The sequence below is a fragment of the Miniopterus schreibersii genome (genome assembly GCF_964146895.1).
Source record: "Miniopterus schreibersii genome assembly, chromosome: 4".
In the NCBI taxonomy this organism is placed as follows: Eukaryota; Metazoa; Chordata; class Mammalia; order Chiroptera; family Miniopteridae; genus Miniopterus; species Miniopterus schreibersii.
Window position 1 is genome coordinate 54,086,946 of NC_138105.1, and position 26,146 is coordinate 54,113,091.

Consider the following 26,146-nt stretch of genomic DNA (forward strand, 5'->3'; position numbering starts at 1 on the left):
GGCCCACCACCACTGGAAGCAGCTGCTTTGCCTGTGTATATGTTTCTCCTATTAAAGCTCTTATAAATTTTAAGAAGGCTACATGTCAGTTCTTCTAAATTGACCCTGAATTTAGACTTTTGGGGTTTCTCCCAACATCACACACTGGATAGAGGTTTGTCTGCAGGAGAAATAGAATTATTTTTGCTAGTGCCATGGTCTGGGGTGTTTAGTAGCAGAGAATGTTTAATAGTGTGTTTTTTTTCTCCCTTGGTTGTCCAACTAAGCATATATTTACAAAGAAAATAGCTAAATAACTATTCTACTCTCTTCTAAACTTTTGGGCTAAGAAGTGCTCTTCATTTATTGGTTAATATACTAGGGAAAGAAATGAGAAGTGATCCTGTAAGACAAAGTAAACACATGAAATAGAAAAGATTGATATAGATTTTTTTAAAATAACATTTTACTTCAATCTTCAAAGTAATGTTAATTCAGTGGTTTGCCTTAGCAACACAGAAATGGATTATTCAAAGATTTGAATCTAGTGCATCTGAAAAATAGTAAGTTAATCTAAGAAAAGCTTGTTTCCTTCAGTCAGGAGAGTATCTGAAGTGGTAACCCCTCAAACATGTACAACCCCCATTAATTTTTGCAATAGAAATTATTATGAAATTTATGACCAGTTATATTCTGGTCAGCATCTTGCCAATACTTACATTTTGCCACTTGAAAACCAATTTGTCAATCCAATGTTTATCTCAGGTTGGCAACTTTTTCTTCACAATCAGATTTATATATTTGTTTATTTAATTATTTACTTTTTAAATTTATCTTTATTGTTGAAAGTGTTACAGGTGTCCCATTTTTCCCCCAATTGACCCCCTCCACCTCACTTCCACGCCCTCCCCTGACCTTCACCCCGTTATTGTCTGTATCCCTGGGTTATGCATATATGCATATAACTTCTTTGGTTAATCTCTTCACACCCTTCATTCCCCTTCCCTCTCCCCTCTAAAATATGATCGTCTGTTGCAGGCGTCAATATCTCTGGGTCTATTTTGCTTGTCAAGTTCTTTTGTTCCTTAGCTTCTTCTTAAAGAAACCCCTTCAACATTTCCTGTAGTGCTAGTCTGGTGGTGATGAACTCCTTTAGCTTTTTCTTGTCTGAGAAGCTCTTTATCTGACCTTCAGTTCTAAATAGCTTTGCTGGGTAAAGTAATCTTGGTTGTAGGCTCTTATTTTTCATCACTTTGAATATTTCTTGCCACTCTCTTCTGGCCTTCAGGGTTTCTGTTGAGAAATCAGCTGACGGTCGTATGGGTGCTCCCTTGTAGGTAACTAACTGCTTTTCTCTTGCTGCTTTCAAGATTCATATTTCACCAGTTTCACACGTGTGTGTGCATGCCTGTGTGTGTATTTAGTTCTATGAAATTTTATCACCTGTGTAGGCTTGTGCATCCACCATCAGAGTCAAGATACAGAACAGTTCCAGTACCACAAGGATCCCTCCTTCTGGCTTTTTATAGCCATGCCTACCTTCCTCCTCAGCCCACTGCCTCCATCACACCCTCACTCAGTCCCTAACCTCTGGCAGCCTGGCAACTTTTGGCAATCTTTTCTAATATTCTATATTTTTATCATTTCAAATGTTATATATAAATAGAATCATATCATATCATATATTATACCTTTTGAAATTGACTTTTTAAAAATCAGCATAATCCCCTTGAGATGCATCCAGGTTGCTGCACATATTGGTAGTTTTTCTTTTTTATTGCTGAGCAATATTCCATTGTGTGGATGTACAACAGTTTGTTTAACCATTTGCTCATTGAAGGATATCAGGGTTGCTTCCAGTGGTTGGAAATTAACAATAAAGTTGCTATAAACACTCCTGTACAGGTTTTTGTGCAAATTTAAGTTTTTATTTCTCTGGAATAAATGCCCAATTATACAATTAATTGCTGGATTAAATGGCATTTGTGTTTAATTTTGTAAGAAACTGCCAAACTTTTCCAGAATGGCTGTACTATTTTATATTTCTACCAACAATGTATGAATAATTTGCATCCTTGCCAACATTTGTTGGTGTCACTATTTTTTTTTTTTTTTTCATTTTAGGCTAATAGATGTATGCATTGCTTTTAAAATTTCTCACCACAATCTTCTATCTTTAAGTCTTCTGACTCTAAACCCACTTGTCAATAATAGTAACAGTTGCCCTTAATTAGCCCATATTATATGCCAGACACTGTACCAGGTATTTTATATGCATTGTCTTATTTAATTTCCTTTATCTCTCTATACATGCCAGTGAGGTAGGTAGGATAATGCTGTGCATCACAGGCCCAGTCATTTCTGAATCTAAATCATCTGCCTCTCTGTTTAGCTGTGTTTCTATCTCCTCTTTCCTCTTAAAGTTTTCTCATCTGTTCTCTACCAGGAGAGAAAAAAACTGGAAATATTTAGGACTGACTGTTACCTTTGAGATAAGTGCAAGGTGGACAGGGAAGGGGCCTAGAGAGCCCAGAGGAAAGAGAGTGTTGTTGTGCCTCTCACTTCCTGGCTGGTGGCTACAGACTGAGCAGCCAAGCCCACAGGCAGGGAGGAGAGGAAGAACTGAGTACTGTATTCTTTCCTGGTTGTAATCTACACTCTCAAGCCCCGAGGCTCCATCCTAACTGAAAATGCCCCACATCCTTCATGTCGGGGCAGGATCCTGGTCTCCTACAGCCTTCCTCTGGCAAATAAAAAACCCTTACTGCTTTTGTAAGTCAGAATGGTGGAATATCAGAAATTTCATATGGTCCATCTTATTACTATTAAAGTAATAGTGCGACACAAACATACTATTAAAGGAGCTTTTGAGTCAGGAAAATTTACAAAATATTCAAATAGACAAGCCTGTTTTTTAAAGAGGAAGAAAGAAGCAATCTCTGATGCTTACCCAGATATAATCTCTTTAAATATCAACAGAACCTGCATAATGCCAGGACTTATAAGCAGAGAACCAAAAGACTTCACACTTTTACAACAGACTGTGTAATTTTTAGATTTTGTTTCTCATCATATCCTACCCAAACATCTTGTAACAAATCCAGAGCATAAGACTAAGATACAGAATCTTTTAAGTTCTCTGTGCTTACAGTGAATCTCCCTACCCTCAAACCACTGACTTTTTTATTTTTTTTGGTAAGAAAAGGAACTATAGTTCCCTGTGTGGGAAGTATATTATGAAAATTTCCAGGAACCATATACTCTATGAATAAAACCCCAGGGCACTCAGTCTTTCAAACACATTTCAGATGGCACTTCCTCTCTGGCATGCTCTCTATGTACCTTCAGACTGAAGGCATTCTTCCTCTTCAGTGGTTCTACAAGACTCTTTATTTCAACTCTTAGTACCTTTCCATCACCTTTTGTTCAACAAAGTCAAAGATAAACATAAATGCTTAGGTTTCTAGCAGAAAAGTAAGAGTTTTATAGTATTTAGAAAAATGGGAAGGAATGGACCTGAATACCCCATGAAGAAAGTCAATGAACTTTGTTTTAAAATTATGAAACCTCAGGTACTGTGGATTTTATATTTATACCTAATCTTTACACACAGACAAGTCAGTCAGTCAACATCTTGCTGAGCACCTTCTCAGTGAAAGTTGTTCTGGTACAGTTAGCTATCTTCTGTGCATTTTGAATTCCCATGAGTCTAAGATTAAATTGATCACTTCTGAATAAATGAACAATATGTGTGAAATGATTTTCACAAATGGAAGGAGAAAATTCAATAGAAAGAAAGAGAAAAAACTGCATTCTTGTAATGCCTACTACATGCCAGACACTATGCTGAGGTTGTTCCATATATCTGTGCATTTGGTCCTCTGAGAACTGAAACTACTATGGCTGCTGGTGTCAGGAGGGGGAGAATACTCCGCTCTACCCTTCATTAGTTCTTATGGCTCGATCAATAATAAAATAATAAAAGTGACACAGACTAGATTAACAGGAGAAAAAACCTTTATTGATACATGCACATTGGAGAATCACAATATAATTCTCAAATCATAAAATGAGGCTCAAAAAATGATCAATCTAGGCATCATTTTACACTTTTCAGACAAACAACAAATTTGTGAAAATTAGGCCAGACAAAGAAAGTTATTGCTCATGAGAAAGGAATCTAAGCAAAGTTTGGACTTAGGTAATAAATTAGTAAAGGCATTACAAAATTTGTTTATATAGATTTTTCGACCCTGGATTTTATAACTCTTGTGATAAGGTTGTCTCCTGGCCCTCATGAGCAGGGAAGCCACCTTCCATGTGGAGCTTTGTTTACTGCATTTAGAGCAGGGGTGGGGAACCTTTTTTCTGCCAAGGGCCATTTGGATATTTATAACATCATTCCAGGGCCAAACAAAATTATTGACTTAAAAATTAGCCTGCTATATTTGGCCAAACGTTTAATTAACTCACCCCTAATGTTATGGCTGGGCCTGCTTCTCTTTGGTGAGGCCTTGGCAGGGCCAGACCAAATGATTTAGGTCCAAGGGCCAGATGTTCCCCACCCCTGATTTAGAGGTAGAGGAGAGTTACAGATTCCATCCTGCTCCTGCTGCTTCTCAAGTGATTTTATCAATATGCTATTGTGAGAGAGGGATCTTGGCATTGCTTGCCCTGGGAACTGACACTGGCAATTGAAAGCCAGAATATAAACCAAGGACTTACACTCAGAAGTTCTTGCTCTTTCTTCGACACAGGCTGCCTTATAATTCCCAACTGTTAAGACTTCAATGACATACTGTAAGACAATAGAACATAAATCTTGGTCTCTGTCCCTAGTTCTTGACACAGAGCTCCTGAAACCTTTGTAATTTCCTGGGTGCTAGGAGTGTCTTTTTTTTCTAATGAGGAAACTTTGGTTGGGCTCCTAGATGGCTCCTAGATAAAGGGTGGCTACTGGAAAGAACAAGCCATGATTAGAAGCTTGGAACTTTTAGCACCCCCTCCCATTCTCTCGAGAAGGCAGAAGGGCTAAAAATGGAATTAGTGATGGATCATGCCTATCTGATGAAGCCTCCAGAAAAATCCCAACACCATGGATTTCAGAGAGGTTCCAGGTTGGTGAGCAGGTGGAGGTGGGGGGAGAGAGGCCCTGGAAGCTCCACTGGTCTTCCTACATACCTTGAACTTAGGTACCTCTTCATCTGATTGTTCATCTGTATCCTTTATCATATCTTTTAACAGATGGATAAATGTAAGTAAGTGTTTCTCAGAGTTTTGTGAGCCACTCTAGCAAATTAATCTAACCTGAGGATTGGGTTATGAGAACCTCTGATTTGGAGTCAAATTGGAAAGATGCTGTGGGTAGACCCTACTTTTGACTGGCATCTGAAGTGCTGTGGGAACAGGCTTGTAGAACTGAGGCCAGGTAGATAGTGTCAGAATTGAGTTCAATTGTAAGAAACCTATTTGGTGTCCAGCTTTCTCTCTCCTTCCCTTTGGATGCTTTGTGTTCTTGCCCCTCCCATGTGTTCGATTGAGAGCTCTTGGTGGCCTCTGTACTTTGTTGACCGGGGCAGAGTCCTTGTCTGTGGGGGCCTCTTTTTCCCCTTCCCCTTTCATTTGTCTGTTGGAAATATGAGTGGCCACAGTCTTGTCAGCCCCCCGTCTGCTTGATCTGCAGGTTAATTTGCTGCCCGCTCTTTTACCCACTCTCACTAGATGTCCAAGTGAGATTTTAAAGTCAGCATTGATTGTAATAACAGTAACCAGTAATTCAGAGAGAGAGAGAATTGCTTGATGAAGGAGGAAACATCCACATATTTGGTAACTAGAGGTGAAGTGTTCTGCATAAAAGTAAAAGTGACACAATAGGTGAAAAACTTGGTTTTTTCCTTTTTACATACATTTTACATACATTTTTTACATACATTTCCTTTTTACATACTTTTTACATATATCTCCTCTTTATCAAGAACTAAGGTTCATATTTTGAATTGCTGTAATTTCAGGAAAACCTTTAATAAAGAAATTAATTATTTACAATAATGATTTGTTAATGACTTCAAATTTAACTTTTATTTTATTACAGGACAAATTTATAATATCCAGAATCTGACCCATATGGCAAGTTTACTAGTGTTTACAGGAAGTAAGGCATTTGTGAAAGACTGGAAAACTCTCAGTTTGCATAAAGGCTTAAAGGCTTGGGTATGTTTAAATAGACAAACGAGAAGAAAGGTATCCAAAGTTAATGGGATAAAGTATCAAGAGGAACCCAAAAACTCTCTGATGCAAGAACAAGTGCTTAGCATTTTTTATATAGTATTTTTTATTTCATATATCCTACATATTTTAAATCCAGCCTAGTTATTAGCAAACCAGATCCAGCAATACATTAAAAAGATCATACGGTATGATCAAGTTGGATTTATTCAGAAATGCAAGGTTGGTACAATAGTCACAACAAACAAACGTAACACATCACATAAACAAATCGAAAGACAAAAATCCATGATCATATCAATAGATACAGAAAAGGCATTCGACAAAATCCAGCACACATTAATGATAAAAACTCTCAGCAAAGTGGGAACAGAGCGATCACACCTCAACATAATAAAGGCCATATATGACAAACCTGCAGCCAGCATCATACTCAATGAGCAAAAACTAAAAACATTTCCCTTAAGATCAGGAACAGGACAGGGGTGTTCACTCTCACCGCTATTTTTCTACATAGCACTGGAAGTCCTGGCCACAGCCATCAGACAGCAAGAAGAAATAAAAGGCATCCAAATTGAAAAGGAGGAAGTAAAACTGTCATTATTCACAGATAACATGATATTGTACCCAGAAAACCCTGAAGACTCCACCAAAAAAACTACTAGATCTAATAAATAAACTAGATCTAATAAGTAACAGGAAACAAAGTTAATATTCAGAAATTGGTGACATTTTCATATGCCAATAATGAACTATCAGAAAAAGAAATTATGGGAATAATTCCATTTACATTGCAACAACAATAACAACAATAAGGACCTAGGAATAAATTTAACCAACGAGGTAAAAGACCTGTACTCAAGGAATTACAGGACACTGAAGAAAGAAACTGAGGAAGATACAAAAGAGTGAAACCATAGACTGCAAGATGCCTGCAGAGTAGCTGGAAGCTGCATCCACTCGCTCCCAGCTTCAAACTAGATTTACAGCTAAATTACAGAGCAATCAACTTGAAAAACAAATTGAAGTACAACGTATCTGAAATATTATAACCAAGGAGCACAGAAGAAGACACATAGAAATTGGCAAGAGGGTCAGAGATGGGGAAAGGGAGAACCCCGTTTAAGCTGGAGCAGCCGAGAAATGGAAGAATATTGCAGCTGCAGAACTCCCTTCCCCTAAGATTGTGGCGTCTCAACCCCGTGCAGGGATGTCCAACCCAGAAGAACAGAAACCAGAAGGGGATCCTGTATAGCATCGGGCAGTGGGTATCGTTCGGGATTCCGTCTGCCTGGGAGACTGGAACTGAACGATCCCAGGGAAGGAGCACTCCCATTGTTGCAGCACCAAACTGGAGAATTTTGCTCCAGACTCTGACTGCTGGAGAGATCACTCTGCCATACCCGGTACCTGTGGTGCTATCTGCTGGCTACACCCAGCATTGACTTTAAGGGGCCCTCTGTTCTCTGGAAAGGCTTTGGGCAAAGACTGGGTCAGTGACTCCACTGTGTGGCTTGGTGGGGAGAAATGGTCTCTCCCACCTGGAGGGCATGGTCCATGTCCCTTCCCCCACCTGTTGAGCTGTTTGGCCTGCCTCATCCTGCTGGGTTCTCTAGCACAGGGAAACAGCTCAGGACTGGAATTTTTCAGCCCATACTGCTGGGTCAGGGAAAGGGTTTGCTTTAAGAAGAAGAAGAAATTGAGAGAGAGAAACATAGATATAAAAAAAAAAGGCAATAAATAAGTACCTATCATTAATAACCTTAAATATAAATAAATTAATTACTCCAATCAAAAGACATAGGGTAGCTGAATGGATAAGAAAACATGACCCATATATATGCTGTCTACAAGCGACCCACTTTGGAACAAAAGATTCACACAGGCTGAAAGTGAAAGAATGGAAAAAAATACTCTATGCAAATGGAAATAACAACAAAAAATCTGGGGTAGCAATATTTATATCTGACAAAATAGACTTCAAAACAAAGGCCATAAGGAGAGACAAAGAAAGTCACTACATAATATTAAGTGGATTGATCCAACAAGAGGAAATAACCCTTGTAAATATATATGCACCCAATATAGGAGAAACTAAATATATTTTTAAAAACTTTTGGTGAACTTTAAGGAAGAGATCAACAACAATAGAGTCATAGTAGGGGACTTCAACATCCCACTGTCATCATTGGATAGATCTTCCAGAGAAAAAAATCAACCAGGAAACAGCAACTTTAAATGACACACTAAATCAGATGGATTTAATTGATATTTATAGAACATTCCATCCAAAGCAACAAAATATACATTCTTCACAAGTGAACATAGATTATTCTCAAAGACAGACCACGTGTTAGGACACAAAATAAGTCTTAACAAATTCAGGAAGACTGGAATCATACCAAGTGTCTTCTTGGATCACAATGGCATAAAACTAGAAATAAACTACAATAAAAACACTAAAAAACATCAAATATATGGAGGCTAAATAGCATATTATAAAACAATGAGTGGGTTACCAATGAGATCAAGGAAGAAATAAAAAATTACCTGGAAATAAGTGAAAATAAACACACAACAACCCCAAATCTATAGGACATAGTGAAAGCAGTCCTGAGAGGGAAGTTCATAGCATTACAGGCCAATCTCAAAAAGCAAGAAAAATCACAAATAAACAATCTAACCCTATACCTAAAAGAATTAGATAAAGGACAACATACAAAGCCCAAAGTAGAAGGAAGGAAATAGTAAAGATCAGAGTGGAAATAAATGACACAGTGTCTAAAAACCAAAAAGATCAATGAAACCAAAAACTGGTTCTTTGAAAAGACAGACTAGGCTGATGAACCTTTAACCAGAGCCATCATGAAAAAAAGAGAGAGGACCCATGCCTGCCAGGAGTGGTTCAGATGTTGAGCATTGACTTAGGATCCAGGGGATTACGGTTCGATTCCCGGTCAGGGCACATGCCCAGCTTGCTGGCTCAATCCCCAGTCAGGGGGCAGGCAGGAGGCAGCCGATCAATGACTTTCTCATCAATAATGTTTCTATCTCTCTCCCTCTCCCTTTCCATCTCTGAAATCAATAAAGATATATTTTTTAAAAAAGGAAAAAAAGAAAAGGACCCCAATAAATAAAATCAGAAATGGAAGAGGAGCAGTAACAACTGATTCCACAGAAATACAAAGGATTATTAGAAAATACTATGAACAACTATGTGCCAACAAATTGGACAACCTAAGTGAAATGGTCAAATTCCTAGAAACGTACAATCTTCCAAAACTTAATCTGGAATAATCAGGAAACTTGAACACACTGAAAGCAACTAATGGAATTAAAGCAATAATAATAATAGTAATAATAAACTCCCGGACCCGATGGCTTTGCAGGCAAATTTTACCAAACATTCAAAGAAGAACTAACACCTATCCTTCTCAAAACATTTCAAAAAATTCAAGAGGAGGGAAGATTTCCAAGCTCTTTTTATGAGGCCAGCATTATCCTACTTCCACCACCAGATAAATACACTACAAAGGAAAAAAAAAATGTATAGGCCAATATCCCTGATGAAAATAGATGCTAAGATCCTCAACAAAATATTAGCAAATCAGATCCAGCAACACATTAAAAAGATCATACACCATGACCAAGTGGGATTTATTCTGGGGATGGAAGGTTGATACAATATTCACAAATCAATAAATGTGATATATCACATAAACAAAACATACAGCCAACATCATACTCAAGTGATGGGGAGGATTTGGAGAAAAGGGAACCTTCATGCACTGTTGGTGGGAATGCAGACTGGTGCAGCCACTGTGGAAAGCAGTATGGAGTTTCCTCAAGAAATAAAAAAGGAACTGCCTTTTCACCCAGCACTTCCACTTATAGGAATTCTTTATGCTAAGAATCCTGAAACTTGAAAGAATATATGCACCTCTATGTTTATTGCAGCATTATTTACAGTAGATTTACAGTAGCCAAGATCTGGAAACAGCCCATGTGCCCATCAGTAGATCAGTGGATAAAAAAGCTGTGGGACATTTTCCCAATGGAATACTACTTGGATAAAAAAAAAATCTTACCTTTTGCGACAGCGTGAATGGACCTGGAGATTATCATCCTACATGAAATAAGCCAGTCAGAGAAAGACAAATACTATATAATCTCATTTATATGTGGAATCTGAATGAACAAAATAAACTGATGAACAAAATAGAATCAAAGGCATGGATGCATGGAACACCCTGACAGCTGTCAGAGGGGATGGGAGTTCATGCACTGGATGAAAGAAGATGAAGGGATTAGCCAAAAAACTTACACACATAACACTAGACACAGACAACAGTGTGGTGATAAGCCAGAGGGAAAGGGGGTGGGGGCTAGGTGGAGGTGGGCAAAGTGAGGGAAATGACGATGGAAAGAGACTTTGCTTAGGGCTATGGGCACACAATACAGTGTGCAGATGATGTATTATTGAGTTGTACACTTGAAACCTTTATGGTTTTACCAACTAATATCATCCCAATAAATTCAATTGATTTTTTTAAAAAGGTATCTGCAATAATTAATAAATAAATACATAAATAAATAAATCCAGTCTAGATTTTTAGAAGTTAAAAGTCACTTAATTCCACCATCTACCTAATAATAAAGAATCATTTAAAATAGTGTACTGGCCCAGCTGGGCGTGCCTCAGCGGTTGAGGGTCGACCTAGGATCCAGGCGATCGGGGTTCAATTCCCTGTCAGGGCACATGCCCGGGTTTCGGGCTCGATCCCCAGTCGGGGGCGTGCAGGAGGCAGCCGATCAATGACTCTCTCATCATTGATGTTTCTATCTCTCTCTCCCTCTCCTTTCATCTCTCTGTAATCAATAAAGATATATTTAAAAAATATAAAATAATAAAATAAAATGAAATGAAATAAAATAAAATATAAAAGAAAATAATAAAAGAAAATAAAATAAAATAGTGTATTGAATTATCAACAATCTTTGGTGTTGATTTAAATTAGATTTATTATAAGGCTATTTAAAGTTGTACTAAAAACATTCACTCACTCAGAATACTGAACATAATGACTATGTTATAAGTAGTGCTCTAGGTTTAGAGTTAAAATGATAAGCAGGATGGAAAATATCCATTCTTTTATAGTGCTATTGCCCATGAGAGGGAAATGACAATAAAAATTATGACAAATTAAGAAAGATGATGATTTTAGATCACGATAAGAGCTATAAATAAAGTAAACCAAGATAATGAGGGGATAACAGAGCTCAGGAGGCTTGATTGAAGAGGAAAGGCCCCTCTGAGAAGATGACACTAATCGAGCCCAAATAGTGAGGTGTTAACCAGATTCAGATTTGGGTGAACATAATATCAGATATAAGGATGTTTGTCCCTTGTGTAGAATTTTAACTCCATGCAAATTTATAAAAACATACAAATAAAGCTATATATCCAATAAATATAAATTCATACATCTAACTTACTGTCCTGTTGAAACTATGTGGTTAGCCAATATAACTATTTACACTTTCTCAAAAAAGAATTGTATTCTATCTTATTTTTTTTCATCACCATTTACCCCCTCTATGCCCTCTTCTCCCTCCACCAATTCCCCTCCACCCCCGTAACTGCCACAGGTATTGCTGAATTTTGCTTGCCTACAATAACAGCACCACGCGATACCTCAATTCTCTAACTGCATTTGTCTGTTTATATAATTGTGAAACATCCATTCCAAGAAAATGAGTTATGACCCTTATAAAGGACATATCTGGAACTATGGTGCCATTCCTCAGACTTGGGAAGACACAATGACAAACACACTGGCTATTGTGGCGACAATGACCCAGTTGATGTCTGTGAAATTGGAAGCAAGGTATGTGCAAGAGGTGAAATAATCAAGGTGAAAGTTCTGGGCATATTGGCTCTGATTGATGAAGGGGAAACCGACTGGAAGGTCATTGCTGTCCATGTGGATGATCCTGATGCAGCCAATTATAATGTTAAGCGGCTGAAACCTGGCTACCTAGAAGCTACTGTGTCTGGTTTAGAAGGTACAAGGTTCCTAATGGAAAACCAGAGAACCAGTTTTCTTCCAATGCCAAATTTAAAGAGAAGGACTTTGCAGTCGATATTATTAAAAGCACTCATGACTATTGGAGAGCATTAGTGACAAAAAAAAATCGACAGAAAAGGAATCAGTTGCGTGAATACCACAGTGTCTGAGAGCCCCTTCAAGTGTGATCCTGATGCTGCCAAAGCCATTGTGAATGCTTTACCACCGCCGTGTGAATCTGCCTGCACAATACCAGCAGATGTAGATAAACGGTTCCATCACCAGGAAAACTAAGGAAATTTCTCTGGAATACAAGCTGATATTGCTGCATCCTACTCATCTGGAAGTATTAGATGCAAAAGTAGTGGCTTTTCAAAGCTTTAAATTTTATAGAACGAATCTAACTAACAAAGCAAATTCTGCTGTGACCAATCCAATATATTTAGTGTGTTATCCATATAAAAGCATTTTTCATGTCTTAGCTAAGATAACTTTTAGTACATGTTTAAATATCAAAGCAGTTATTGGAATTTGGAAATCATTTGTGGATAAACGTGCAAGATATTGGGTGTATATGTTTACTATGTGCTAGGAAATAAAATTATTTTGCTGAGAAAAAAAAAGGGGGGCTTTGCTTAGTGTCATATACCTATTAAGATTACCTGTATTCGTATCTCATTTGACTGAGGCAGTTACAGAAGTTTTGAGTTATGGCATTAATATAAACATAGCTCTTCATATTACTAATTAAATGCAACCAGAGATTTCCTCTTGCTAGATAGAAAGCATCCTCAAGGCTGGGAAGGTGGGGTGAAAGGCTCCTCACTGCTGTTGAACCTCTTGCCATGAGTATGTGCAATGTAGTCAGCTAAACTTGCAAAACTAAATAATGCAAAAGTATTGCTGTTGAATGGGAATAAATTACTTTAATATGTAATTTTCCAACCCTGCATCTTGAGGGCAGGCTTCATATCCTCCAGAAAGCACAATAGCTTGTCTTACTCCTGGTAAACACTACAAAATTCTGTGAATTTGATCTAGTAACACTACATGATAGATTTGATTATATAAAAGGTTTTCTTAATGATGCTAAAAGACAAATAGAATACCATAGACTGCATATGACTTTGAGGATTATACATTATAAATAAATAACAGACCCTCTGAAATCACAGGAATTCAATTTCACTATGGGCTGATGGAGATATGTGAAGCCATTATAATAGAGGAAAGACTTCAACCAAATCTGGGAGAATTAAGGAAGTGTTGGGAGATTATCCATCATTAAGAAAACCAGAGTTATTAGAGTAGAAGAGAAAAAAGTTTTTCTTGACCCTTTTAGGGTCCTTGGCTGTATCTGAGAATGAAACTGACAAAGACATGTTAACAGGAGAAAATATACAAATTTTATTAAATTTGTACCTGTACAGAGAAGACCTGAGACAAGACTGAAGACCTGAAGTGACCAGAGCAGGAAGCTTCTATGCATCTTAGACAAAGAAACAATAAATTTGTAAAGAATTAATAGAACAAAGGGGTATGAAGAAGTAACTAGGGTTAGTTTAACAAGATTCTGCTCGCACTTCCTCTGGACCGATGAGTCTCCTGCCTTTAGGCAAAAAGGGGGAGCTCTTTTGGCATTTATTGCTTCTTAATTGACTTTAGCTCCAAATAACTTTTATGTCAAAGAAACATACTTTGGAATGGCATATTCTGGTTTCCTTCCTTATTGACCTCTTGGTCACTTTGGTTCCATTTAATACATAACTAGATATTGAAAACACACACACAAAATAGTCTCACACCATTTTATTTGAAAACTTCATGTTTTCTTCAGTAGAGAGGTTATATCAAATTAAAAGACCTAAAGAAGAATTAGGTATGAATTTTTCTTTATTAAACAAAAGTACACAGATTGTAACAAAAATATCAGTACAAAAATCCACCAAGTCAAAAATGAAAGTTGCCAGGGTTCCACCTCCCAGAAATATTCAATCATTAATATGAATCATTTGCTGCCCCAGTTTTCCCATGTCTAGAAAATAGTTGTTTTTAACATTATAATTTTAGGCAAAGTTTTCTTCACTTACATTGGGTAAATATGTATATATTTAACCATTCTTATTATGTAATTCTTCAACCTCAGCATATTCATATCTGAAGAGCTCTAAACAAATCAGTATATTAACCAGTTATTATTTCTCTACTAAAAATCTCCTCTAAAGATACTGATCTCCAGTGATGGCTGTCTTCCCCCTCCACCTGCCCTTGTACCATGAGGATGGTAAAGAATTCAACTTACTTCTTAATTTTGATTTTAGACTATTCTTTTTTCTTTCTTCCTAAAAACATTAATTCTCATTGTTGCTCTTATCTACTGACGCTTGCATCTTCCTCCCATATTTCTCAATGATTTTATCTACCTGCTTTCTGTCATTCTCTTCAGAATTTCTCTTTTTAGCTCTCAGAATTTTCAGTATACGTATATGTGATTCTAGTAACAACCTGGCTCTTCAGTTCCTTGAACTCTCCTCCTCTGAGAACCTTGAACTCCGCTCTTTCTTGGCAATATTTAACAGAGCTGATCGCTTTTCCTTTATAATTAACTTTCTTCATTTAGAGTCAAGAATATCTCATTCTCACCCTAACCAGTTTGGTTTAGTGGTTAGAGTGTCGGCCTGCAGGCTGAAGGGCCCTGGGCTTGATTTTTCTGCCAAGGGCATGTACCTTGGTTGCAACCAATTTATGTGTTTCTCTCTCTCTCCCCCTTTCCACTCTCTCTGAAAAACAATGGAAAAAATATCCTTGAGTGAGGAATAAAAAGTAAAACCACACACAAAAAAACACCAAAGATTATCTCTCATGATTTTTCTCCTATCTCACTTTTACTGGTCATTCCAAAGGACCTTTTCTTTTCCCATAGTTCATAAAATTGGAGATTGAGGAGTCAGTCTTTGACCATCTTCTCTAGCTATACTCTCTGTCTTGTTGAATAATTCTAAATGTCTGAAACACAATCCATTTGCCACTATTTTCCAAATCCCTATCTCCAGCCCAGACTTCCTTTCTGAACTCCAGACTCGTCTCTCCAGGTGTCTACTCAACAACTCTACCTGGATGGCTAATAAACATTGCAAACTGGACAGGTATAGAGCTGAGCTGATTTTTCCCACTTCCACAAAATTTACTCTACAAGAAAGCCATCTTTATCTCATTTGATAGCAATTCCATCTGTCTGATTACTCAGGTCAAAAACATCCTTGACTGCTTCATTTCTCACAACCCACATTTAATCCACCAGGAAATGTACCTTTAAATATAAGAAAAATCCAACAACTTCTTGCAAGCAATCTCACCACCCACTCACCACCCACCCCACCCCAAACACACACTCACTCACACATATACTATTCTCCATATTTTAAGCAAGAGTAAACTGGATCATGTGACTTCCTCTTTAAACAAACATGTGAAAGTTGTCTATTTTATTAAAATAAAAGACAAAATCTTGACAATAGTCTACAGGCCCTATTTAGATGTCCTCCCATTATCCTTCTGATCTTCCTACTCTCTCTTCCTTACTGCAGTGCAGCTACACTGGATTCTTTGTTCTTCCCCCAAGGCAAGTGGCTTTCACGCAGGACCTTGGCTCTAGCTTTGCAGAATGCCTGGGATGCTCTTCTACTCATTCCTTTACTGCTTTCAAGAATTTGCTCAAATTTCACCTTCCCAAGTGTGCCTACACTGACTTCCCCATTGATTACCGTAATCCACACCATCTCCTCAAAATGAGGACTATTGATCTCTCCTGTCGTGTTTTACTTCTTTGTTTTCCCTAGAACGTTTTATCTTCTAATGCATTGGGTAACTTACTGATTAGGTTTATTGTTATCTCCTAAACTAGAAGCTCTGTGAAAATAGGGATCTTTATTTTGCTCATCGATGCATTCTACACATCTGCAAGCAGCATTTGGACTGCACTAGGTAGTCTATCTTTATTGAATAAAAATAATTATTCCTGGGAATTTAATGTAAAACTCAAGTACAGAGTAAAACTATTTCTTGTTGTTCTTGATTTACTGAAAACATTACAAAGATTTTTGACCTTGTGCTGCGACATAGGTGTTGATGAATTATTTCTATCCGTTGTAATAATGTTGATTTAAAATATTCTACATATGTCCTGGCATTTATCTGGATTACCCCATTTGCTTTTCCATATAGCTGAAGAAGAGTTTCACCTCACATTTAACCTCAGTGGTCACCTTTGGACGACAGAAAAACTAGGCTATATCATCAGGCTTAAAATTCTTGAAGTTGCCAAGGAACCCCACAACTTTTTATGAATCCTCAGATAAAATCCACCTGATTTCTCTTCAGAGTGTGTACCAGTTTCCTAAGACTGCTATGATAGCTTACGGCAAATATGTTGGCTTAAAGCAACAGAAATTTATTTTTCCACAGTTCTCCAGAAGTCCTAAATCATGGTGTTACGAGGACCATACTCCACTGAAGATTCTAGGGAGGAATCCTTCCTTGCTTCTTCCAGCTTCTCGTGGCTCCTGGAGTTCTTGGTTTGTAGCCGCATAACTCCAATCTCTGCCTCCTCCTCCATATGGTCTTCCTCTCTGAATGCCTCTGTGTTCAAATCTCCTTTTCTTTTCTCTATAAGGACAACAGTCATTGGATTTAACACCCACTCTAAATTCAAAATGATTTAATTTTGAGATCCTCAATTAACTACATCTACAAAGACTATTTTTGAATAAGGTCACATTTAGGTTCTGAGTGGACATGAATTTTGGAGAACACTTTTATCCCACTGAAGTGTCTAAAATCCACATGGAAATATTTTTTAAACATTTATGTATTACATTATCTCTCATGATTTGTGCCTCAAATGTTCAGCTTTGGAGTGTTGCTGTCTTTGAGCAGTTTCTCTGCTTGATTATCTGCTTTGCCTGTTTTATTGTAAGATGCTCTAAGCACCTAAAGTTAGAACTGTCCTATAGAATAGCCCCCAAAGGTATGAAAATAATGGGAAATCGATATTTTTGTTCTAAATAACTGAAAGGCGGGTAAGTTTCTCACAAATGATCTATGGTACAAAGAGATAAGAAATCCTGGCTGACAAAACAGACACAGTCATAAAATTGCAAGTGGAATGTTTGGATAATTTGACCCTACCCAGATAACCTTGACTCATGATGTCATGTGCTATATGGGCACATAATTTTGCAACCTCCCATGCCAACAAGTTAAGCATTAGTGGAGCACTTCCCCCTACCTTTACCAATGTCAAGAACATTTTCAGCACTGTGTTTTGCTGATGATGTGACTGGAGCTGAGTGACAAACAGAAACCTCCCACGGACTGAGCCAGTCACAGACCATGGCAGAAAATTGGAGTAAAAACTCATTAGCAGATTCTTCAAAGCACACGAGCCCGGAATGGGTTTTCTGAATACACAAATAATTACAATATGTTCGTGGTATGTTGAATATATGTTTGCTAATGATGATATCACAGATATGCAACATTTTCCTGTAGAGAGGTTCAGAACAGTGTACCACCTTGGCATGGGAATCATTTTCAGCTGAAGGCAACCCAAACTCTATGGGTTTGTGAGAAACTTTCACCTCTCCCTTAAAGAATATAGATTAGGGGCCTTGCCTATAATAAGAGCTATCGCCAGAAATAACTTTCTATGACCTATGTATAGTGCAGGGCAAACTTCTAATTATGAGCATCTGCTTTTCTTGTCATCCTGAAATGACCTTCCTCTCCGCTGAAACCCCAAAACATCTTACCCCATCCTTAGCTCAGAACGTCATCAATACCCTGCTTTGCTTTTCTGTCTCTGAACCTCTTATGTATGTGGGGTCTCTGACCATCACGTGTATTTGGGGTTCCCATACATATGCACGTAATTAAATTTGGTCAGTTTCTCTTGTTAATCTGGTTCGTGTCTGTTTGACTATTAGACCAGCTGAGAGAGCCTTGCGGGTAGCGGAATGTTGCTTCCTCTCCTACAGCTGGTGCTGTAAGCAGGATACCTTACCAGCTGGGCACTGCTCCCTTCAAATCTGCTACAGTAGAAAGGCCCTGAGACCTCTGGCATGAGCCAGCAAAATCCAGAATTCTTACCAAGTCAGACTCCCTGACTTCTATCTGCAGAGTTGGTGGAAGCAGAGTGGTGAGTGTCTTTCCCCCCACTTTTCTTCATTTAAATTAGTAGAAGAAAAAGAAAATATTTAGAAAACAAGTTTCTTGGACTTAGTAACTTTTGGTTATTTGCTATGAGAACTCATGGGTTTTATTAATCCTGTTTTTCCATCTCTATCTGGTGACTCTCCTTTTATCGTGTTATATGTCCTGAGACCAGTGTAAATATTTTCTTTCTGGCCTTCACCATCCACAGGGTGCACTCCCCAGGGTGCATCTTGGTCTCTGTCTGCCTGTGCCGAGCTCTCGAGGAAGTTTTGGTGTCTAGCCTTTCCTCCCAGAGAGGATAACAACAGGACCCCTCATTCTTGTTTCCCGCCAGTCAGAGGATGCGTATGCCTCTTGCAGGCATCCAAGTAGGCTGTGGATCTGAGCCTAGGGAATCTAAACAGCCCATTCCAAAGGGGGTGAAACATGATTTTCCTGCATCTTGGAAATATTTCTAACTCTGATAGTGAACTGTATCTTCTGAGGGTTGCATCTTTTAGCCCTCTCCTTTGGGGATGCCTTTGGCTTCCAAAGTTAAGCCATTAAAAAGTCTTATTGGTTTGAGTCACTATTACGATTCTACTCACTAAGGCCAGACAATGCATCCTTTGAACTAGAAAAACTTCTAAATTGAAAAGAAAGAAGAAAAGAAGGAAGGAAGGAAGGAAGGAAGGAAGGAAGGAAGGAAGGAAGGAAGGAAGGAAGGAAGGAAGGAAGGAAGGGAGGGAGGGAGGGAGGGAGGGAGGGAGGGAGGGAGGGAGGGAAAAAGGGGAAAGATTTTAGAGGGCTCTCATATTGTTATAGCGACTAGTCATTAAGATTCCCTTAATAAGATGGAAGGACAGAAATTAGAACAAAAATCATAGTCCACTCAGGCCCCTTCCTATTTTCATTCAAATATTCACAGATGTAGTAAAAGATCAGGACATCAGAAGTACAATTGTCTTGCATTTAAGGTGAAAAAGGAAAAAAAAAGAATGGTGAAATCTTACTAAAAGTCAACCTGAATGTTTTATGTCCTAAGAACTCAGCCTGGTAACGGTCAGGATGGAAGTTCCAAAATACAGCCAGACAGAAATGTGGGTTAGGCTCCACTTATGGCTAAGGTCCTACCAAAATGCGGCCAGCCCTCAAGGAAATCATAACTTAAAATTATGATGGCTATTCTGAGGATTGTTCTAGTTAGATTATATCATTTAAAAGTGCACTCAAAAGCAAGGCTTTCTGACCTAGCTTGTCTGGCACAGTGGTTAGAGCATCTGCCTGTGGACTGAAAGGTCTCAGGTTCAATTCCAGCTAAGGGCACATACCTAGGGTGCAGGCTCCTCCCCAGGCCTGGTCAGGTCCCCTGCGGGAGGCAACCAGTTGATGTGAGAAATACAGATGTCTCTCTTTCCCAATTCCATTCTCTCTGAAAAGCAATGGAAAAAAATATCCTGGAGTGAGGATTTTTAAAAAAAGTTTTTCCAAATCAAATAAACAGAATGAGATACCTACTTTTAAATATTGATCAGGATGAAACAAAGAGAAAACTGAAAGAAAAATCACAGGACTGGTCCCAACAGAGTCAAAAATCTTTAGATGGTTATTTAAAAAAAAAAAAAGTGGTGGTGGTAAATAAATCAGACATTGACTCAGTTAAAACAAAAGTTTTATCAGCACGAGAAAAGGCTGGATGGGCCAAAATGACCCCCTGTGAGTCCCCCAACATTAAAGGGCCCCAAACAAGTCTGCTCTCCTTACGCTGGGTTTGGAGAAATTTAAAAAACTGGAAGGCAGAGATTACAGTGAGAAGTCTTACCAGCAACCTCTTACGGCAGGCCAGTTTATTAAGCTAAAGATTGACAAAGGGCTAGGGTCCCTTGCTGAACCTTCGATGGGAACCCAAAACCCTTTTATGTTTTTTGATTGTTTGTTTGTTTTACACTAGAGTGGGTAAAAGGGTCTCGGGGATAAGAGAGAGAAGTATCCAGAACTCCTTGACATGGGAATTCCGTGGACTGTGGTACCAAAACCCATTGGTGAAGACCTGACTCAGGCTGCAATTAGATTTATATATATATATATGTAAGGATTGATAAAATTATGAAAATTAGAATGTTCAAACAAGCTCCATGTAAAGATGCTGTTTTTTGTTTACCTGAATATTTTATAAGAATGGATATCATGTTTAGCCAAGAACAATTCTTCTACCCAGAACTGTAAAAATAAAACCTGTTGACAAAGTCCTAATGGAGGCTTTAGATAGGAATGTAAGAGCTGATGGATTAAGGTAAATGTTTATAGGCAAATTGGTAGATTTTGAACAGGCCTTCTATGAAGCGACTGTGTTTCACTAAGGAACACTCCCTACCTAATATTGTAAGATAGAAGGCATATAAATCTACCTTTTAAGCAATATTAATTAAATATGCTGAAAAAAATAAAATTTTTATAGATTCATTGAAAGATTTGTTGCAAAAGGCTATAAAAAAATTAAGAAAATAAGAGATACCTAAAATAAAACTATGTATCCAGAGGGAAAAAAGTAAATTAGAGATAAATGTAGCTGAGCAGGTAGGTTAGCATATGATATCATTTGAGAAATTCAGAGTTATTGTCTTTATCTTTCAAATCTTTGCAAAACCAGAAATGCAACTCTAGGAGCCATTCGAAGCCCTCCTATTACCAACCTCGATTCCTAAGATCAAAGGGGGAAAAAGAGGAAAAATAGGAGTGTTTTTGAAAGTACTAACAATTATAAAAGCATCCTTACCCAAAATCTAAGCATACTTTCCATAGTATTGTCTTCTCTATAAATCTTGATAAGATAAAGCTTTAGCCATTTAAGCAGGTAACTTTATTTCAACTGTGTCAGAAACACAGTTAGGATCCAAATGTTCTTTCATTTAAATTCCTTGAAATTTCTTAGTTTGCCTCCATTCAAGATTAGTTTCAACTTATAATACTGAATTTCTGAGAAAATATATGTAAAATCTATGTAATCATATGACTAAAGTTACCGGTTATATACTTAGGAAATATTACCGTGGTAACTCTAAGCAGCTGGCATGAAAATGCATGCAATTCCTCAGTTTGGTCAGGAGGTGGAGCTCTAAATACACAATGATGCATATTCACCAGTTTATAATTTAATATAAAAAAGTCTAATAATTTCTCAAAAGTGTTAGTATGAGCACATACTTGGCCTTTGTGCTTTATTGAATTTATGTGCTTTTAGCAATCATTTATTCTTGTGGAGATTTTTTCTGGTGTTTTATTTTGTCATTTTTATTGATTACTATTTCTGTTTTGAAAATGCTTCATCTGTTACTGAAAAACTTCCACCAGGAAAAGACATCTTTACCCCCAAGATTTCATTCCAACTGAATTCTGACTCAAACTTGTATACACAGAGAGGTAGAAGCAAGGGCTAAGGAGACTGCAGGGTGGGTCCCTTAGTGTCTGCGAGCCTGGTCAGGGATATTTTAAAACCACAGATATTTGAAAGGATTGTCTCTCATTCTGAGAAAATGGTTTTCTAATTCTATTTTTTTGGTTTCACTCTATGCTAGCTTCTCATCAGTCCATAAATGCACATAGCTGCTTCTGCCAGCATTTTTGGCTTGCGAATTATATGCTTTCTGAGGCAAAACATAGCAACACAAACATTTAAATTGCCCCCACGTTTTTTACAACCTCAGCTGCTGTATTTAATATAAAGCCCATGAAGGGAACATGATTATTGATGAAAACTGGATATACCCCAAGGACTCCTGCTTACTGAAATTACAAATGGAGCAGACTGAGAAATCAAAAATCTACGCTGAGAAAGGTGGGTAAAGAGTAAAGTCCTGAGAAAAGTTATAATTTTCATTTCCAAAAGCTAGAAATTAGCAAAGGGAAAGGGGGAAATTTTTTTTCATTTGGCAAACTTGCTTTCCAATATTTACTTGAATATAATACATGTAATACAGGTTTGGTTATTTAGGGATAATTTATGTGAGAAAGTCAGAAATAGTTTTAAGATATTACTATGTACTAGAATCTTTTGTTGTTTATTTTGGTGAGGGGTTATTTTTGTTTTTGTTTTCTATTTATCAAGCGCCTACAAGTTTTATTTTTAAAATACAGAAAATTTGTTTTTGATGTTCCTCAAAATGTTTCCATAAAGATCAGTATTCCATGCAAGGGCCATTTGCCATAATTACATAGTGTATATTTCAGCCAGGAAAATAAGACATTTCCTGCTTTGTAGGCTGATGGGCCATTTACTAAACCAATCCTAATCTTCCCCATGGTGATTTATCACCTTGTTTCTTTACTATTCATCTCAAATAATATTTTTAAAAGCTCTTTTAAAACCCTAGCAAATAACTGAGAATATTCTAGTTCAGTCAAAACAATTGTCAAATAGTTGGTCTATATTAAACAAGCTAGTGTTTGACAGATAAAGTTGAAACATATTCTTCAGAGCGATGCTTACACCCAGAAATACTTTGCCTGGCAGTTACTGGTTCCTAGATAACTCTTCTTTTTTAACAGCTTTGATCCCCCAATAGGAAGACTACTGCCAGGTGCCCCAAGACTGGGTTGTCCTATCAGAGTCTGTTCTTCATATGTGTTTGCAATTAGTGCCTAAATAATACACCAAAGAGCATTTTTAAATTTATTTTGCTAATGAATAATAATAACAATAGTTTTTCTCATATTTCTGATTTTGCCTTAGAACTGTGCCAATTACTATATATATATGTATATATACACATCTATATAAAACTTAATTTGATATTAAAAACAGTGAGGTTACTCTAAATTTTAGTTGAAATTCATGCTGCTCAGTGTATAGTCTTTGTAAAATAATTATAATATAATTTGTAATTGTGTCCTAACATTTTGCAATCAATTTGAGTCCCTCAGAAAATGTTCATATATGTATTATATCCATGACTTAAGCTTAGGTAATTGATTGGAGACTTATGAAGTATTAAATAATGACTTAATAATGAGGAACACATGAAACCTTTTAGAAGTATATTCATGCTGATTAGTAAACAAACTTGAATTAAAGCAAAATATATAAAAGTTAATTCAACCTGATTATAAGCATTTATGAGACCATTAAGAACTCATTTCTTAAATGAAAATTTTAGGTATTGTTTAAAAACCCCTGCATATCTTATCATTTACCACATCACTACTAAATTCCCAGAATAAAAGAGCTAACACTGAGTACTTATCATGGTCCAGGTGATGGGCCAAGCAGTTCCCAGGTATTATCTTATTTAACACTCACAACAAACTCATGTGGCAGACTGTTGCTCCCATGTATCAGCCCAGGAAAAAGTATTAGAAAGATTAAGAAATTTGGCTAAAGTTGCACAGATTACGAAAGGTGAGGCCTGGACCACAAACCAGATCTTTCCATTCTGAAGGCCATCTCATCCTCTGAACTAAATTAAAGCTTTTTCTCAGCAAAAGAATTCTCTGTGTCTTCTACAGAAAGATAAAAACAAATTAAACTAAAAGGGAATTCTGAATATGTCATACGTTGCCATAAAAATTTTAGGGCCACCTTTATTGGGTTCTTATCAATCTATGTCAATAAACAGGATTTGAGATTTGACTGATTATTGATAGTCTTGAAAGGAGGAATTCACTTTCTAAAGAGAGAGAAAATAAATTACTTGAATAATGCAACATTAAACATTCTAACTGAATAACCAACGGAAGTAAAATAGTTGTGTAACACAGCATATGAACGTGCGGAAGCTTCTTTCAGCCACACAATACACCACCACAGCCCCACCTATGACTCTTGGAAGAATCAGCCTCATATTGTTCATGGCATCTAAGGGACTCTTTCAGAGAGAAAGAGAATTTTAAAAATTGGAGATATGTTGTTAAAGATTACGTGTTGTAAGTAATCTGTTCAAGGGGGGGTGATTTTGAAATTGGAAGCAACGCCTTATAAATATGATGGCACTTGTACATTTGCATTCACAAGAAGAATTCTAGGAATAACTTTAGGATATTCTTAGATCCATGCAGTCCACGCTGCTGCTTCTTGATTTCTGAGTAGAACATGCAACTCAAGAAGAAATTTTATGTATTCCACATAAAAAGAGTAACCTGTTTAAATTTAGTAAGTTGTGTTTTTTACAGATAACATTAAGGCTTCCTAACTCATTACTATTTGTTATTTGTTTTATGGGCAAAACCTTAAGGACTCTTGGAAAAGATAAAGGTCTGGCTTTCAAAGAAACCACTGCCATCTCCCACTGACCGAAAGAAGTTTGACCATGACTTTGCCATCTCCACTTCCTTTCATGGGGTACATAATATTGTTCGGAACCGGAGCAAAATTCGCAAGGTGATCTGGTTGGTGGTGGTCCTGGGCTCAGTCTCACTGGTAGTATGGCAAATCTACAGTCGCTTGGTCAACTACTTCACATGGCCGACCACGACGTCTGTAGAGGTTCAGTATGTGGAAAAGATAGAGTTTCCGGCTGTGACATTTTGTAATTTGAACAGGTAAAAATTACTCTTTTAATAATAATAAGTCTCTATAATTTTGATGACTGAAATTGAGTTTTATTATGCATTTATTTAACACATGGAAAACAATCTAAGTTCTTAAATGTTACTTAAACACACAAATTTAGGGAGCAAAAAATGCTTATTGGTTTCTTATTTTTCTTTCTTCCTTTCTACCTTCTATAATTATATGTTAAATATTGCACCAAACCCTGTCACTAAAGAGATGTAAAAGTCTTGATCCTTGCACTTTAAAAGTTAGAAAGAGGGAAACAATCACAATGCAATATGTATGGTAATTGTCCAATGCAATAATGGTATGTGTGAGGATTCTGAGAGCACGTCTGGGGTGTCATGGAAGTCTGAGCATTAAAGGGTAACCAGGCACTTTCTAGGTGGAGATGAGGAATACCTTGAAGAGAGAACTACTGTGCAAAAAAAGTTTGGACATATGCAATGTTTTGATGTGTATATGACAAAATATGGGCTGTCTTCATGGATGTGTAACCTGTGTAGTCACACAAGGCCCTGTCACTTGGTTTAATACTCTGCTGTCGCTATCTTAAGTCCTTGATACAACTTCCTCCAGAAAACTGCGATTTTCTGACTGTGCACCCAGGCTGCTGGGGAAAGGGCATTTCCCCGCCAGGAGGCCTTCCAGGCAAAGCCCTGCAATTGGCTATGGCAAAGCCTGAAAGATCACACATAAGATTTCCACCTGGCGGGGGGGTATGGAGGTGGGGTAAGGGTGGGGATTCCTTAAGATCCACCACTTACTTATCAGCTGTTTCACCATGGACAAATCACTGAATTGTCTTGGCTTCCATTTTTGTACGTATAAAATGATATAGTGTTATCTACTTCACATGATTGCTGTTACATTAGATGATGTAACATATATATCATTTTGTCTCATTCCTGAAGCAGTCTTTGGACAGGTCCTCAAAATATAGTAGATCTTATAGCATGTTTTACAAGAATTCAGGAAATGTATCAAGGCCCCAAAAAGTTAAAATGAATCACGCCCCTAAAAAGATTTTCAATACTATTCCCTTATACTATTTTAAATTGTATATAATCTAACAAAAGCAAAGACTGGTGCGAGTATATTATTAAGAGAAAATGTACCTACCATTTCCAAAACG

At 37.4% G+C, this 26,146-nt stretch overlaps 1 protein-coding gene and 1 pseudogene across 2 annotated transcripts in view; both read left to right on the forward strand.

The window, feature by feature from the left end:
- The window catches only part of CTSO (cathepsin O), a gene marked incomplete at its 3' end in the record, with an annotated part of 91,520 nt that overhangs the window by 42,016 nt on the left and 23,358 nt on the right, over positions 1–26,146 (forward strand). The window contains exon 8 of the mRNA XM_081136655.1: positions 24,692–24,998. Within this exon, the coding sequence (XP_080992781.1) occupies positions 24,692–24,998 (307 nt within the window). The remainder of the gene's footprint in view (positions 1–24,691; positions 24,999–26,146) is intronic.
- Positions 11,959–12,723, forward strand: LOC308555596 (inorganic pyrophosphatase pseudogene; annotated as a pseudogene). The gene has a single exon. The product of its transcript is annotated as an inorganic pyrophosphatase pseudogene (transcript).